Consider the following 17,492-nt stretch of genomic DNA (forward strand, 5'->3'; position numbering starts at 1 on the left):
CTCTTGTCGTTACCGGGCGTGCCTGACGAGTAAGTCGAGGCGAGAGTCGAGCTGCATTCTTCCAGGTACCAGGGCTTGTAGCCACCTTGAGTGGCGCTTGATATAGATAGGGTGAAGATACTGTTCGTATAGCCATCGCAGTTGCAGGAGTCCGTGTGGCGACCACCGTTACCGGACGCCCATACGAAGATGGAGCCTTTGCCTTTGCGACCCTGTTGTTGGAACGGAAATTGTTTAATAGGATCTTTGAAGGAGGGTTTGGTGGCATGTTAAGGGATACTCTTGTCTACTTCCTTAACCGAGGTTTCCGATGTGGAAATTTAAACTTCAAAGGGTAATTATTTTAATTCTAATAAGGTTCTGAGAGGAAGAAACCAAACTTGAGAGATTATATCTTGTAAAGTCTGAAGTTCTCAATGTATGTAATAAATTCATAGCTATAGGTATAAGCTTCGGTTTGTTTACAACTTAAAGTTGATTGCTGATGACGTAAAACTTATGCTGATATAATACTACAGAGTGTTTATACTCCTTTAGGATGTAACACATAAGTTCTTGTCTTGTTTATGACATTTTAGTATCAGCTACTAATCAGCTGTTAACAAATATGTTGCTTAAAATCAAAATACTAATATCCTTCATTTTACAAATATAAGCTACTTATAAATTAGACAAGATCTTAAGATTTTTATCCATCAGTCTTCCTAAATCTCATAGTTATTCTAATAGCAATATATTTCCATGGCAATTGTAGTTGTCAAACTTCAGACACCCATTAGCTTCGATTTGTACAAGAAGCTGATGACTCCCTCAATCTTCTACTGCAATCAATATAAGCTTGGACACGAGATATCACATAATTAATCACAAAATATTAACACATCGTTATATCGTATGGAAAAATTAAAAAAAAAAAAATAAAAAAGAAAGGAAGTTGTAACTTACACTGGTTACGCCATAGATAAACGCTCTCCTGGCAAGAGGCCCGGGTCCGTCGACGGTTTTGCCATCATCCTCCGGGCCCCAAGAAGCGCTGTATATATCGATGTGATCAGGATTCAATCCCAGCGCTCTGGCTTCGACGGCATCGTTTACCGGGCCATCGAGCATTCGCACGCCTGAAAACACGGACGGTATGTGCGTCAGATAGCTTTCCTTCTCGTTGCTCGCGCTCTTGAGTTTCCCAGATTTCCATGGAATTCGCGCTTTTCGAGCCTCCGCCGCGAAACGAAACGAGTTAATCGCAAGAAACTAGAATTCTAGTGGAATTTTAATTATCCTTTTCCTTCTATTTCCTCTCTACTTACTCTCTCTCTCTCTCTCTCTCTCTCTCTTTCTCCTCGTCTATATCTCTACTTCTCTTTGTTTCCCTTATTCCAACGATTAAATTCCATCAGAGGAAAACGCATCTCTTCGATGCCGCTGTTATACGTTATTCCGGACGCGTTAAATCGAACACGGGCTGTTGACATGCATTTTAATGGAAACGAGCCGATAATGTTATCGGAACTCGATATTCCCGTGAGACGAAACGACTTATAACCGGCGGCTCGATACGTAGAATGAGTGACACTCTGGTAATTGTCACGGGGACGTGGAAAAAGGAAGGAAATTGAACGCAGTATTCACTAAAGGTGGTAAGAAGATTTGCAATAAAGAAACAGAGATGAGGTTTTCCAGAAGCGATTAAGAAATATGGGTGAGATTGGTGGAGATGGAACTTGGTTGATCTCAAGAGGAAAGAGAGATTTTAAAATGGGATTTTGAAGATTTGATCGTGCAAGATAGGAGGATTACGAAAAAATTGTTTCAAATTTGTTATTTTGATGTATTTGGTAGGCTACTTCGAGGATTTATTGAAAAATCTATAAAAAATTGATAGATGCTATGGGATTTCAATCGTTTTAATTGAAGATGACTTTTTAATATGCCTGTGAATATAGTAAGTATTTTCTAGGTATAAACAGTTATTCTAAAATTTCTTGAGATTGTATAGAATTAATTGTATAACTTTCTTCATTTCAGCCAAAACATATTTTTACATATATGTAGGGATATACCTGACTGGCATAAAAGGAGAAGAGATTCTATTCAATTTTAAAATATATATCTATTACGAGCTAAATGATTATACGACTGACTGAAACTTTCGTTCTTCTCTCCGAGTTTTGAGCCAATTTATCCTTTCAACATTGTTAACACGTCTTTTATTCATTCTCATATACGCTACACATTCATTACGCGCATCCCCACAATGCATCACACATTCTAAGAATTCATTCCTCATTCACACCCGATCCTAATCCAACAACCACTTGCTTATTTCTCGTTTTACAGTTCTTTAATCTTGCCGATACCCTTTCAAGTGTTTCTGCTTTTACATATATATCTATACGTATCATGGAAATTTATCCTATGGAAGTAGAATGCAGTTACAGTTAACAAAAAGTGTACGAATTATTAAATTTATTGTTAATAACGAATTGTTCACAACGTAAATTTATAATAAAAGTGAAAAAGTTAATAAATTGTTCACTACACCCACACCCCAAGCCCGTAAATAATTTAATAATAATTTTTTCTTTTAGATAATAATTTTTTTTCCTCCCAGGCTTTAATTATTTTTCTTCTTTCAGATTTTATTTCCTTCAGTCTATTTATTTTAGTTTGAGCATTCATGTATTGCATTGCAATATGCAATATTTTAAGCATATTTTAAACAAAGGTAATAAATTCGTATTCTTTTCTTTTTTTTTCGTAAACTGTTATATGGTAGCTTCATTTCATTTGGAACTGTGTGATTACGCGTAGCTACGGCACTGTCGAGGCTACAGAAGTAAACAATGGCTGTGTGGAGATAAAATGCCGTATACACGTTATCGATGAATATTATAAATAAATTTAATGGAAATGAAAACTGTCCCGACAATTTTATCCCCTGGTTTCGTCTTCAAACAAACCGACAGAATTATTTTTAAAATTCCAGTGGAAATCAGAATTGCAAATTGCATTTGATTGGTGTTGTAAATACTGCTTTACGTAGCTAAAATTATATTAATCACATTCTTATTTTGTAATCCTTTCTAATAATTTAGAACACCATAATTTTATTAAAATTTTTAAAAAAGCAGTATTAACAATATTAATTTAACTTAGAAATTTGTTACCAGTTTAATATTTGTTTATTTGTCATCAGTTGGTATCGAGAGTAGTGATATTTATGGCGAGCACGTAACTAGGGTTGGCAGCATTGCTAAATTAGATGAAACAATACTCAGTCGCCAACTGTATCCTGAGGAAGTAAGAAGATGGAAAGCGAAAACGAGTGTTTGCATTGATTAAAGTTATAAAAGAAGAATACGTGCCTATGTTGATTTCCATGTATTTTATACTATTACTTAATTATATTAATCGCGTGGAATCTTGTGTATTGTGTAACCTAATTATTATATTTTATTTTCTAATAACTTTTCATTTGTTTTTTAGTCTATCACGTCTATAGGTAATAGATTTCATCGTATCATTGTTGTTTTTTGAAATACTATCATTATTTGTGATGATAAGTACATGTATCACTAATTATTTAAAAATTATATAACATTTGAATTGCTTACTGTTTACCTCTAAAAATTTGTCCTATGCTATTGTTCTAAAATAGTCAAATTCTATAAAAGAATTGAACCTATTCGTTCCTTGATTTTGTAAAACGAAGACAATCCTAGTAAATATGACAAACTCCAACAGATACCAACCCCATCTCCTTCTTAACTGGAACTTGAGACAAACATCTTATCGTAAGAGAAGAGAAAGAGATCGTAATTCATATCACTGAATAGCAGTGAAGTCACTTCTAATAAAGAGGGCCGTGTATCCGAATGAAATTTAATTCGCTGCAGTTGCGTTTTCATTTCGGAACCGAGTACGCGGAAAGGCGGACGGTTATTTATAGGGTGAAACGACTAAAAGTTCTCTATCTTTTTTATTTTCTCTCTCCAATGGTTCCCACTGTCCGCAAGGAAAAATTCGCAATCTCTTACCTCCGATGCTCGCATTGTACGCCACGCCAACGCCGCAATATTGGTTGGAAGCAACCGCAGCGACTTCTCCAGCACAGCGAGTTCCGTGTTTGTTGTCACCGTTGTCTCTTGGCATTGGGTCATTGTCATTGTCATTGATATCCGTGCTAGCTTGGTCATCGTAATTTAACGCCAGATCCGGGTGATTCGTCTGTATACCGTCGTCGAGGATCGACACAACGACTCCTTTACCGGTATAACCCTTTTGCCATGCCGGGCCAAGATTCATATCATAACCGTCTTTAGCTCCACCGTTCTGGAACAAATCAAGTATTATACTTTGATTAACAAGAACCAGAATATATATTGCTTCAACAAACCTCATATTCTTGCAAGTCATCTTCCTTTTTGATATAGTAACTAACAACGAAATTTTTTAACCTCCTATAATACGATATGCATTCGCGAGAAAAAAGTTACATTTTGCTACCGATTTTTGCCACAATTTGAAATTTGTAAACTAATAATTGTTATAAGTAAGTCGTTTACTGCTGGTAAAGTAGTCTAATCACATTAATAACACGCAATAATAGCAAATAAGAATGCTAAAAAATTGTACGCACGTCGTAATATGACTTTCTTGTCACGTGATACTCTGCTTTAACAAATTTAATGGCGGTCGAATTTAATCTTAATTTTACTGCATAGGGATATTTTTATTTATTTCGATAAAATATGTAATAATATGCGAATATCAAATGTATCCTAGTAGAGAGTAAATTAATTAAATGCTATAGGATGCATTTTCTATTTTATATTGTTACCGTAATATTAGAATTACTAGAAATGTATAAATTAGAATAAATATTTAATCAAATATTTAATTCAAACGCGTTAGTTAAATTGGATGTCACCGACTATTGGCGGCGCCACTAACAAACTCAGTGCCGATCGCTGGTGACTGCTTAGAGGGGTAACGTGTTAATCGAGAATGGAAAAATCTGAAGAATAGTTGAGGAATTCCGCACAAATTAAGAAAAAAATGGCAGAGATCCACGCTAAGGACGTATACCGCTCAATAAAGGTACGTTTTACTTCGTTTTAATCGTATTTATTGAAACAGAGATTTTTGAGTTTATCGCGTCCTTTCGGAAGGACCGTTTGGACGTTTTGCAATCATTTCAGCCATCTTTATCAGAGAGCGAATGACGTCATACGCACTTTCAATAAAGATGCTTGGAATTTTTACGAAACGTTTCGATGGTTCTTCTGAAAGGAGCAATGATTATATCTGATTGCTTTATTTTTTATGATTATCTAATTTCAAATCTCTGATTTCACTTTACATACCAGTATAAAAATGTCTAAATTTCCAATGTGAAAACGTAATAGATAATTCGTAATGAGTAATTTGTAATAGGAAGATTCATAGAAAAATATACGTACATCGTAATAGGTCTTTCTTGTCACGTGATGCTCTGCTTTATCAAATTTAATGGCGGTTGAATTTGATTTTAATTTTACAGCGTAGGAATATTTATATTTATTTCGATAAAATATATAATAATATGCATATGTTAAATGTATCCTAGTAGATAGTAAATTAATTAAGTGCTATAGGATGCATTTTACATTTCATATTGGTACCGTAATATTAGAATTACTAGAAATGTGTAAATTAGAATAAATATTTAATAAAATATTCAATTTAAACGCGTTAGTTAAATTCGATGCCACCAACTATTGGCGGCGCCACCAACAAACTCAGTGCCGATCACTGGTGACTGCTTAGAGGGGTAACGTGTTAATCGAGAATGGAAAAATCTGAAGAATAGTTGAAAATTCCGCTCCAATTAAGCAGAAAATGGCAGAAATCGACGCTAGGGACGTATACCGCTCAATAAAGGTATGTTTTACTTCGTTTTAATCGTATTTATTGAAATAGAGATTTTTGAGTGTATCGCGTCCTTTCGGAAGAACCGTTTCGACGTTTCGCAATCATTTCAGCCATCTTTATCAGAGATCGAATGACGTCATACGCACTTTCAATAAAGATGCTTGGAATTTTTACGAAACGTTTCGATGTTTCTTCTGAAAGGAGTAATGATTATACGTGACTGCTTTATTTTTTATGATTATCTAATTTCAAATCTCTGATTTCACTTTACTTTCCGATACGAAAATGTCTAAATTTTTAACGAGGAAACGTAATAGGTAAATCGTAATAGGAAATTTGTTTAGTGAGTAATGTTAAAATTAAAATGTTAGTACGTATTTCTAAGATCGTAAAATCGCCGCGGGAAATTTATTAGGTCGTGATTTTTGTGACGCAGTTATTTCAATTCGATATGTATTAATACTACGTAAAAGTAAATTTAAAAGAATCGTTAAAATTATGTAAGTGACACCTACAGACGGCAAAAAGAACTAAATGAACAGGAACAAATATGGTTCAAAGATGTCTACCGAAAAATTAAAACTAATTAACGAAATATCAGTAAAATTAATCGCGTTAAACACGAACGATGAATTTCGCCTCGCAATTTACAGATTTGTCGACAAGAAATATGTGTGTTGTACACTAGGGCAAAATGAATAGGTGCAATTCGGTAATAACGTATTTTGTCATAAGTGAAATATCACGTCTGCAATACTTGAAATTAATTAACTCCTCTAATGAGCGTGCATAAATATCGGCCAGTTCTTTCGTGTACAAAACCCCGTAATAACAGTAAATCATATTTCGTGTGTGTCAGAAGGAATAAATTTATTGCGCAACAACGTCGGAACTTTTCGATATAATTCTAATAAAATTTTTGTCTATATGACGAATAGCTGTCAAGCGGGAGAGGATAGAAACGACACGCTTTATCAATAACACGAGTATCCCGAGTGACTTCTAAATTATACGTTATATGAAAAATTGTTATTGACAAAGGTTGCATGGTTTTAAGGAACAAATTACATAGTATGAGTATTTTTTTAGTGAAGACATTTGGAAATTTTTTCTTTTTAGATAAATATATTTTTTCTTTTTTACTGCTAAAATTACAAATATTTAATATAATCATTTTTCAGATTCTTCACGATTACTGAATAAATTAATATTCAGAACAAAACTTTGAAGAGAGAAGACCAAGAAATGTGAAGAATTTTAAATTTATATATTCAAAAATTATATAAATTAATTATGCGATTTCATTAGTAGGTGAATATTAAACGTTGGTGAAATTATTGAAGTGGTTATGTTCATGGATTTTATTAATTTTTAAGTATGTTATAGAGGTCGACATTTTGAACAACTTTTTCCTGCAAGAAAATTGGCGATCAGTTTTAGTTTTCCAGATATTCACATAGAATTTTCGATACTACTATATTGCACTTTATTACATATATGTTGTGTATGAATGTGGTTGCGTTTGTGTCAGTAGAAAACCTTCGCTTGTCCGTTGTTTCCATAAACAAATCACGGAGCCTGGTAATCCAGTATATATAACACACCTGTATACCACGCGCATACATGCATGTACAGATCATTATGATAGTATTGAAAGCTGCATAGAAATATCTTACAAACTAAGCCTGCTTGTTATAATATGCATATAAAGGAGAATATTTAAAATATCGATTTTTACAATACATTTAAGAATGAATATAGCCCATGAACAAAGGTGTTTCCAGTAAATATATAACAATTCTTTATTCAATGCACAATTTAATAGTCATAAAAAGTGTATACATTAGGACGGACTAGTATAGTAGTGGAATGATAAATAGCTTTTATTCATTTTTTCGTTTATTCGTTTCAAATATTATTTATTCCGGCTTCGAATATTTTTCTTCGTTTCTACTTCGTTTTCTCCGTTTATTTCTCTGTTTTTTTCTCTTTCTCTCACTCCAATTTAAACGGTACAACGACATCGTAAAAATATCTGGCCAACGCAAGCACCGTTCAATGTTCCATTGAGTGCTTCAACGCAGGCGGTTGTTTGTATTTTCCGCGTATCGTTCATGCGAATCTGCTTATCTCACGGTTGAAAAATCGTAAACCTTATCGAGCGCGAAAGGTTCGCGGGAAATTCATTGAATTTCAATTGGGAGGAAATTTTCGTGCAGCCCAGTAGCTTGCCAACGATATCTCTGCCGGTTTGTCGCGGTTAAGCGGCTGAAATTTTTAACACCTGTTCACGACGTTCTCTACGTGCTGGAAGTAAATACCAATAGGAAAGATACTGATTTAAACACGTGGTAATATTAAAAATTTAAACTTGATGTTTAAAATAGATAGTGTATAATATATATATATATATACAATTATTTTTTTAAAGATGAATTAATTTTTTACAGGGTTTCCTAAAATTCTTTAGATCGTATATTTCTAAATAGGATCAGTTGCAAAATGCGATTCAGGAGATTTATTAATTTATTATTTAATCTTTCTTATGTTTCAACATATTCAGAAACCTTTAGAGATAGTTTTGTTCATGTTTTAATCGAAAGTTTTCCACGATTGTCGGCCTTGTTTTCTGTAATAGCATAAGCTTAAGATCTTCAGTGAAACGAAAAAATTTACTATCCAGAGAAATAGTCTCAATCGATTATCTGATTAATAATACCAGTGAATTCTGAATTAACCATTGTTTCCAAAATAATTTTAAGCTTCGAGTTTATTAATAATCATTTTACCACATCTCCTTATATACGAATCACAAAATTGTCTAGGAAAGGTGAGGTTCTTGAACGAATATCTGGAAAAATAAATGCAGAGTTGCATGACGTAATTGGATATTAAACGAAGGTAATTTTTTCCGAATAACCGAGTGCAAATGTTTTACCTAGGAATCGCGTCGATTCAGTCGCTGGTTAAAACGAGAAAATGGAAAATTTCGATGGGGATTGTTCGAGGAAAAGGGAGGAAAAAATTGCCTGTTAACCAGTTAAACAGAGGATAATTGAATGAGACGGACTATACTAGAAAAATAGAAGCGTTTCGAACGAAGTGTAGAGAATATTTAACAAGACCATGTCGAAACTATGATACTTCGAATTATCTCGTCGAAAATAAAAGGTTCCACGTAACTGTAAGAAATGTAATTAAGAGAGAAGAATGATAGGATAAATTTATTAAAGTGTAAGAAAACGAAGATTTAGACTTTAGAATCACCTTTATATTGAAAACGGTTTAAATAAAATTTTAGAAATAGTAAAGTAAGATTTAGGAAATAGGATAGATAATATCGTGAAAAAAATAAATAGGATATTTATATGTAAAGATTAGTGGTTGAAGAGCTATTTTATATTTTTTTATGGTAGATATTATAGTTTCCTGTTCCATAATAATAGAATATAATGTTCTTTTATCTTCCTTCTTCAACTACTGTGTCCTAATATGTTTGTACATAAATATATAGTTAATGTGCAGTGTAAAGCATATAATCACACAAGATAAGAGTTTCATGTAGCTTTAAACTAGGTTTATCTAATCTTAATTTACTCCAGTTTATATTACTCCAGTATATATTAAGAAAACATCAAGGAAGTAACTTTATTTCTATAAATATGTATAAGATGTAGAAGTAACTTTCTTTGTTTAAACTCAAGTACAGTATATCTATATTTTATTGGATCATCTTCATATTTAATTAGCATATTGGATCTCTTGTCTTCTAATTAACAACCTTTCAGATTTTCCATTAATAAAGTTATTTTCTTCATAATAATAACCAGAGAGGTAATGAATGTGTTTGCTACTATTGATGCATATGATGTGTATTTCAATAAAAACATTTGTTATTAGAAACTTACAGTAGCGTGTTAACAACGTGGCTCTCTTACCACAAGCAATAATTTGGAACTTGAAAAATTCTATTCCATAGAATACATACACTTCTTAAAGGTAATTTAAATAATTTAAAATTTTCTTATAATTTATATTTTAATATTTCTGTGTAAATCAGATTAATTACAATATAATATTTTTTAGAATTATTCTGCTAAAGAGAATCGTCCCATCGCTTGAAGTGACACCAGCAGAATCTACTGACAACAAATAGACCAGCAACTGAAATTCTTCACGAAGTTTTTCATGCAACAATATGCAGCTTCTCGGAACGGATGAACCTATTTTACCAGCAGCGAATACGGTAATACAATTCTCTCTTTATATCCCAGTTAGACTTAAGCTTATTTCTCGGAAAGCAGAAACCTGAAGCAACACTATCGTATCGATATTCCGTTGCACGGTGGGAACGATTCATCCGTTGTCGATACGGAGGAGAAATTTGAGCGCGGCCAGAGGCCATGCTTTCTCATGCGCCGCTGTTCATAATTCTCTGCACGTCGCCCGAAACGATCGTTTTCGGTATAGTTAGCAGCGATCGCTGCCCCTGTCGTTTCTGGAATTAATGGCAGGAATTCGATATATGCTACGCGATGTCGACGATCTGATGCTTTTTATTAATAAACAAGATTTCGTTCAGACAAATTTATTAAGGTCAAGTGATTTTTGAATGTATGATGCAGATAGGATTCTATTTGAAAGTGAAAATAGATATAGATCAACAGAGATAGAATCTGGAAGAGAGTGTACTTAGTTCTTTGCCTGTCTTTTTCTTATGTTTTCATTTCTTGTACATACATTTTATCCAAGCTGTTTTGAATTTGAATGATTGAATTGTGTTAGTATGTTTCTTGAGGTGGATTATAGAATTCTCTATTAAATCCACTGCATCTAACGTAAGTTTCTTTTGATTTTAATTCTATTCTATGTGTTATATATAAGCAGTATTTTGTACTTCATTTCATATATTATAATATTTTATTTCAGGAAAATTTTGGTCCATGCGTTTCTACACAAGCACTCTTCTGTACATCACCGGATCAAGTCACATGGTATTTTATATTATTTTTTTACAAAAATTGTTTAGCATATTTTATTGGAAAACAGAATTTTGAATAATTTCTGGCTATCGCGTGGATAATCGATTCAGGTGATCAATGTATTGATACTTAACGAACCGAATGATGGAAACTCGAACAAACAATTGGATATTATTGGATATTCCCGAATAACGATCGTTTTTTGATTGTTCACATAAAAACAGAATTTTGAAAAATTGTTTCATCAACGAAATCCCAACGATATCGAGCATTCTTTTTGTCACAACCAATGGTCGTATTTCGCCGAGCGTTATGTATTCTTCTCCGTGTTAATTGCAGTACGATCGAATAGTAACATTATCAGTTTGGAATTATTAGATTTCCGCGTAATATTGTTCCAAACGACGTGTAATTGTATAATTATGTACGATATGTTATACCATCCTATTTAACGGATTTATACGTTGATTTCTGTTCTTTACGTTCGTCGTGTTGTAGATATGTAGTATATTGTTACCGTCAATTGTAATATGAGCTACACGATTGTAATTCTAGGTATTGTAGAGATGTTTGTTGTTGCTACTGATTAAAACAGTAATTACGTTAATATTTCTAAATTGTCTTTTCTGTTCGTTTTGTTCATTGTGTTATAGGGATATTTAGTGTATTGTTAGCAGTAGGTGTAATATTAATTGCATAATTTAATAATTCTGGAATTATTATATAATAATATAATGTAATATAATTTTAGAATTATTATGTAATGCAATGTAATATAATATAATATAATATAATATAATTTAAAAATTATTATATAAATAGAGTATATAATAATTTATTATGTACTTTATTATTGTAATTTATTATTAAGTACATAATAATTTATAAAATTATAAAGTTAAACTAAATTCAATGTATAGGTTGAAAGTTTAGAAATTAGGACTTCTTCAATATTAATAACCCAATTTAAGGTATACTCCTTTGTGTAAATAAAATAAGGGATTCACTTCAGCTATTTTGTATTCAACAATATTCGTATCACAAAATGAAAAATTAATTAAAATTACAAGTTGCACAAACTTGACACTTAATGAAATTAAAAATTTGATAGAATTTACAAATTATATCCAAACTTATTGTTACACAAGTGTTACCTGTACAAAGTGGGTCATGTCAAGACTCGAAATAACTCATAAAATGTTTATGTACTTGACGAAAAAATGTCTCGGATAAAAGTTGTGCAGTTTCGAAGTGGACATTCACTATTTTATATTGCCAAGTATATTATAATCGGTTTTACATTGTTCTACTTTCTTATCGTTATAACAATCTCTTTCAATGGGCGTGCCTCCTAAGTGAGGATAATTTATTTCACGATACTCCAGTAATTATTTATTTTGAGCCTCACTTTCTCAATAAAAGAGCAAAACGATGTAAAACCGATTATACTATTATTCATTTCAAAACGATGCATTTTTATCCAAAACATTTGATCCTACAGTAAATATTTTACGAACCATTTTGAGTCTTCGTGTTTCGTTACAGCCTGATCAAAAAGTACATCACCAATTCGAATAACAAAGTAATTTTTACAAATTTCAATTCCGAGTAATAAATATCGGCGAAAGGGGGAACAAAAACCGATTCGATAAATCGAAAGGACGAATTGGATCCCGAATACGTTATAAGTGCTGTCGGACGTCGTTAAGTCCGCCACGTTTGGGGAACGTAGTCCCGTCACGTAGTTCGTTTTGGTCGAGGTTCCAGAGAAGTAAAATCGAAGGGCCCACTTACCAGGTACCACTGTTCCTTAAAGAGCGGATCCGTGAACAGGTTCTGAAGAGGCACGCCTCTGTTTCTTTGTCGATGGAACGTGGCCTGCCTAGGACGTGGGCCGAACTCGTCGAAAAACGCCGGATAATCGGCGAACGCGAACGACGTGGGCACGAAGTCCCTCTTCTTCCGTTTCTTTTCGTGCTGCTGTTGGAACCATCGTACCTGGAAAAAACAGCCGGTGATTTTTCTTTGAACGCTCATGTATGGGATTGGGGAACATTCGAGGCAACGAGCGATACGTGTTCTTCCGCATGGTATATGTATTTGGCAATAGACGTATAACATTATAGCAAGTACTCAAGAAAAGGACAGTTGGATATTTTAGCGATTTCTCAAAGTTTGGGGTGTGAGTAACTTGATGCTTCGACAGTGGAATTAATTAACAAATTTTGCTCAGAGACATGTGTGAGATTTTTATTGTTCGAGGTGATTCTGAATAGGGTAATGAGTACAAAATATATATTTTACATACTCAAAAGCTAAGGGACCAAGTAGTGAGTTTAGCTATACATGTATAGTATTTGCAATAGAAATATCGAGATAATCGTAAAGATTCAGGATTAGGTTTTTACGTGATGTTTAAAAATCGTAGGTTCGAGATGTGAGTGGGTTAATATCGTTTTATGAAAAGTTGAAAAATTGAAGATCTATCGCAGGTACCAATAATAATATTAATCATATCGCAATAAAAATAATATAAAATTTAATAGCGAATAAAAGTAGATTTATTTCTGTTTGGTCATAAGTATTTCAAGCAGTTTCTACTTCTAGTTGCATAGGATATTAGCATAATCTTCTGTACAATTTCTCGAGAATTTTCAGTAAATTAATTCCAAAATTTGTATTATATGTCACACGAGATAAATAAAATACAAATTTTGGAAAAACAAATTTATGTGTAGATATAGTAGTTACTGCTTGGAATTACTACGAGTAGAGGGGCTCGATGAATAAGCATACGTATACACAATACTGATAAAACTGATCCAGATTTATGAAAATAAAAAACAAACTCGTTAAATAAAATTTATTTCGTGTCTTAATATTTTACGAGCAATTTACCCGCAAAAAATAAATCATTGCGGCCATAAAAATGAATACGTTTTATACTAAACAACTTTTATTCGCTAAAATTCTATCTCCATACCTTTGGGCATATTGTGTTTTCGTTTATTCATTCTGCATTCGTTTTACGAATATTTTCAACAAATGTACTTTTTATTAATTTTATTTTTATTTTATTTTATTTTTCTTTTTTTTTCGAGTGACGTGATAATCCATGATTTTGAAAATTTGTCAGCATCGGATTTTTGTACAATAAATTACGGATTTGAGGGACAAGTTGTAGAGTGAAGAGTTTCAAGGGAATAAGGGCACGTTTGTGTGAGTATCCTTGGGGTGACGTTAACGTTAAACGAGATTGATTTATCGTGGCAATGGAATTGAAATTTATTTCGCTTGATGTGGTCGAAATTCGCGTATCGCATGAAATTTAGCGGTTTTAGCATTTAATAGAGTTGTACATTTAGTGCGACGTGCCCTTTGGTAGAATTTCATATGGGATTTTGATGTAGTTTAAATACGATGAAATACCGGTAACAGTTAATTGTTTTGACAATGATATACGTCAAATTTATATACGAATATTATTGATATAAATTCCACTTATAGTTAATTATTACTATTATATAGTAATAGTAATGTTGCTATTAACATTAATTAGAGAGATCTTGCGATGGATGTCTGCTCTCAGTATATTCTACCAATTGAGATACTAAGTACCTTGGATGTGCAATAAAGTACTTTTTCGTGTTTGCATATGCTTTATTACACGGGTAGTTGCGATTTCGAATGTAATTTGTATGCGTTATACTGAGTGGTGTTGCGTTCTGGCTGACATTTAGCTTCTGATTTTCTTTCAGTTCTGTATGATTTCTGTAATGTCTCGTCACGTTCTGTTCGGTATCTCCTGGAGTTTGTTTCGATTGGTCAAGAGTGGATGTTAGTGGAGGAAAAATGGACTTTTTGACTGGTTAAGAGTGACTGTTATTGGAGAAAAAATAGAGTTTTTGATTGGACGTGGGTGTTTCGGAAGGACCTCCGGTTGATGAGTACTGAGGAGTATTGAGGAGTCAGGGAAGTTGCCTTTTGGTATTATTTTAATAATCAATGTCGCAATTTATGGGTAGAGATCTGTTCGTCGCTTCGGTGGGTCAGTCACACGTGGGTCCAATATATTGGGTCTGGTTCTAGGTTGTAGGGTTGTACGTGTCCTGTGCTTTTGTGTTAATTATATTGCTTAAGAAGGATAGTAAGGCACGTCTAACTTTCTATATTGCTGTCTTAACAATTACTATTAAATATGTACACTATATTTAGGTACAATCGGCCGCATAACTGTTCGTCCATCTATCGCAGTAAAATTAAAATAAAAAATATAGAAATTAATCTTTATTAATACAAAACAAGTCGACATCATGTACATCAATAAGTAGTCCCAATCTTCGATCAAAATGAATCCACACCATATGTATTTCTATCTAATCACTTGCATCTCTCCTACCAACCACCCCTTATATTACCCAACGAATCGATCGCATCCAAGTAGACACTGAAAATTCAGACGAATCGCAATATGTCGTCACGTTTCCACGGTAGCCCGAATATCGGCCAGGCTATTAAGAATTTCGCGTGTTCACGGTTCACGTGTCGCATATTTAAGCAAGCCGAGTCAGCGGGAAAAATACGCAGGCGGCGCAGGAGCGGACGAAAAGCATGCGGAATATATACGGATTCGGCCGTATGGCGCCTTGTAAACGGGACCATCGACGAGTACCAGTTTTCGCGGTTGAGCTTCAACCCGGCGGAGCGTGAAACGCGTGACGCCCCGGTCATCGTTTCATTCATATCCCCGGACGATTTCGACGTTAAAGCCTCGCCGCGAAAATTCACGGCCCCTGAATTTTGGCCCGCGTCCAAAAGTCCCTAGGACTCGTCGCGCGTTCCGCGTCGGTAAGTGTCACGGTCGTGGCGTCCGTGTACGTTCCGTTGTTTGGAAAAACGCAATGGCGAACATATAGAAATTTCGAGTTTACCGTATTCGGCCCGTAGAGAGTTCTGTTAAACTTTTAAGCTGTGAGAATGGGCTCGAGGAGTTTATTGAAAAAATGGGAAATGTATTTCTTACTTCGTAAGCAGTTGTTTCGTGATGCGTTCGTTTATGTTACAGATAAACTGCGAAAATTGGAATCGTCAGATTTGTAACTTTGCTGAAATTGATCTTATTAATTTATATTTAGAGGAATATTTGATATTTTGTACAAAAGTATGTAATGGTTTAGGAAAAAGATTTAGGCTATTGTCATAATCATTGGAATATTTCTTATCTTGTTTGTTATTTTTTAGTAAGGAATTCTATTTAGTTTTAATTGTATTGTTTAGAATCATTTATTGCTGGTTAATATGCTTCTTAACAAATTTTGTGAGAAATTGGTCAGTGAACTACATGAAATTCAATTTAAGGCAGCATTTTGAATTAAGCAGGATACGTAGCAATAGCACTGTCTAAACACTGTAACGTTATCACGTAAGATCCCCCTCGCATATACATAACATTTACTCACCAGTCATGTAAGATTAAGATGGCGTGTGATATCTAGCTTGCCATTACCTATCAACAGTACTTATGCGGGATACTAGGTAATTTACTGGGAACCATAAATTTACAGATGCCATTAAAAGATATTTCATTGAAAGATGATTAATAGCCCTTGCTAGGTACAAGAAAATATTATAGTTTCATCCAAGTTTTATTTGTTAATTTCGTAGTATAAGGGTATAATTATTTTGCAGGCAATTACCGTTTCCTTAGAAGCTTATGACTCATGTAATATAATGTTGCACGAGAACAGCTTTCATTACTCTATCATTAATGTAGGATCGGGGTGGGTGGATGGGCTAACGTAATGTTGTTTTACTGCTTCTTAAAATACAATAAACTTATACTTATTGGCTACGAAACTAGAGACCCGCTATGGGTACGCTCGACTTTTACTACTTACACACTATTTTGAGGAACGTGAAGGACTGGTGCTGTCCGCGCCCTGGCACCCTTATTTAAGCATTCAATCTGTCCTTTTCCATACCCAGGCTTTCCTTTGCAATCATACTTCTTTCTATGCAACCTCCGAGGGCGCGGTACCTTCAAACACTCTGCACGTATATCTAATCTTTCACTCTAACCTAAACATTCATTGAAATCGATCCTCTTGCGCGTGGTCTCTTTCGTTCTGGGTCCAGACACACTTGCCATTCTTCCAGGGCCGTACTTATTCCAATCCCACACTAATGACACGTATATAATAACGGAATATGAAGTAATTTTCGGAAAATTATAGGGAATTTAAATTTATTTAATATTTAATAAATTTATATTATTTAATATAGGGAAGTAAAGGTAATTTCCTTAAAGAAGGTATAATGGCAACGATCATCTTGAAATCGTCTTCCCAAATTATAAGATTAGTTTCTAATTCTCGAAGAAGTTGTTGCACTTTCAGTTATATCTCTGTGAGGTAATTAAATAAAATTTTTTCGAAATTATTAAAAACAGCAACATTTTAATCATGAAAAGTGGGGTACGTGTTTCAGCACACATTATACGAATTGTTCAATCCATGTGACGGAATTTCCATACCATTAACTCTTCATACTTTCCTAATAGCTAAAGCTTCTCCAATCCTGGAAGTTCTTAAAACTTTC

General features: G+C 33.7%; 1 protein-coding gene and 1 long non-coding RNA gene across 2 annotated transcripts in view; one reads left to right on the forward strand and one right to left on the reverse strand.

Moving 5' to 3' along the window:
• Fur2 (furin-like protease 2) overlaps positions 1 to 17,492 on the reverse strand; it is a 41,925-nt gene that overhangs the window by 12,170 nt on the left and 12,263 nt on the right. Inside the window, exons 3-6 of the mRNA XM_017900051.1 lie at positions 12,690 to 12,893; positions 4,038 to 4,332; positions 946 to 1,118; positions 3 to 212 (exon numbers count right to left, since the gene is read on the reverse strand). Of these exons, the coding sequence (XP_017755540.1) occupies positions 3 to 212; positions 946 to 1,118; positions 4,038 to 4,332; positions 12,690 to 12,893 (882 nt within the window). The remainder of the gene's footprint in view (positions 1 to 2; positions 213 to 945; positions 1,119 to 4,037; positions 4,333 to 12,689; positions 12,894 to 17,492) is intronic.
• LOC108547516 (uncharacterized) lies at positions 4,975 to 10,904 on the forward strand. Its single transcript, XR_001890213.1, has 5 exons — positions 4,975 to 5,100; positions 5,738 to 5,922; positions 9,814 to 9,912; positions 10,000 to 10,159; positions 10,843 to 10,904. It is a non-coding gene; the product is annotated as an uncharacterized LOC108547516 (long non-coding RNA).

The sequence above is a fragment of the Eufriesea mexicana genome, unplaced genomic scaffold (genome assembly GCF_001483705.2).
Source record: "Eufriesea mexicana isolate 0111107269 unplaced genomic scaffold, ASM148370v2 scaffold996, whole genome shotgun sequence".
In the NCBI taxonomy this organism is placed as follows: Eukaryota; Metazoa; Arthropoda; class Insecta; order Hymenoptera; family Apidae; genus Eufriesea; species Eufriesea mexicana.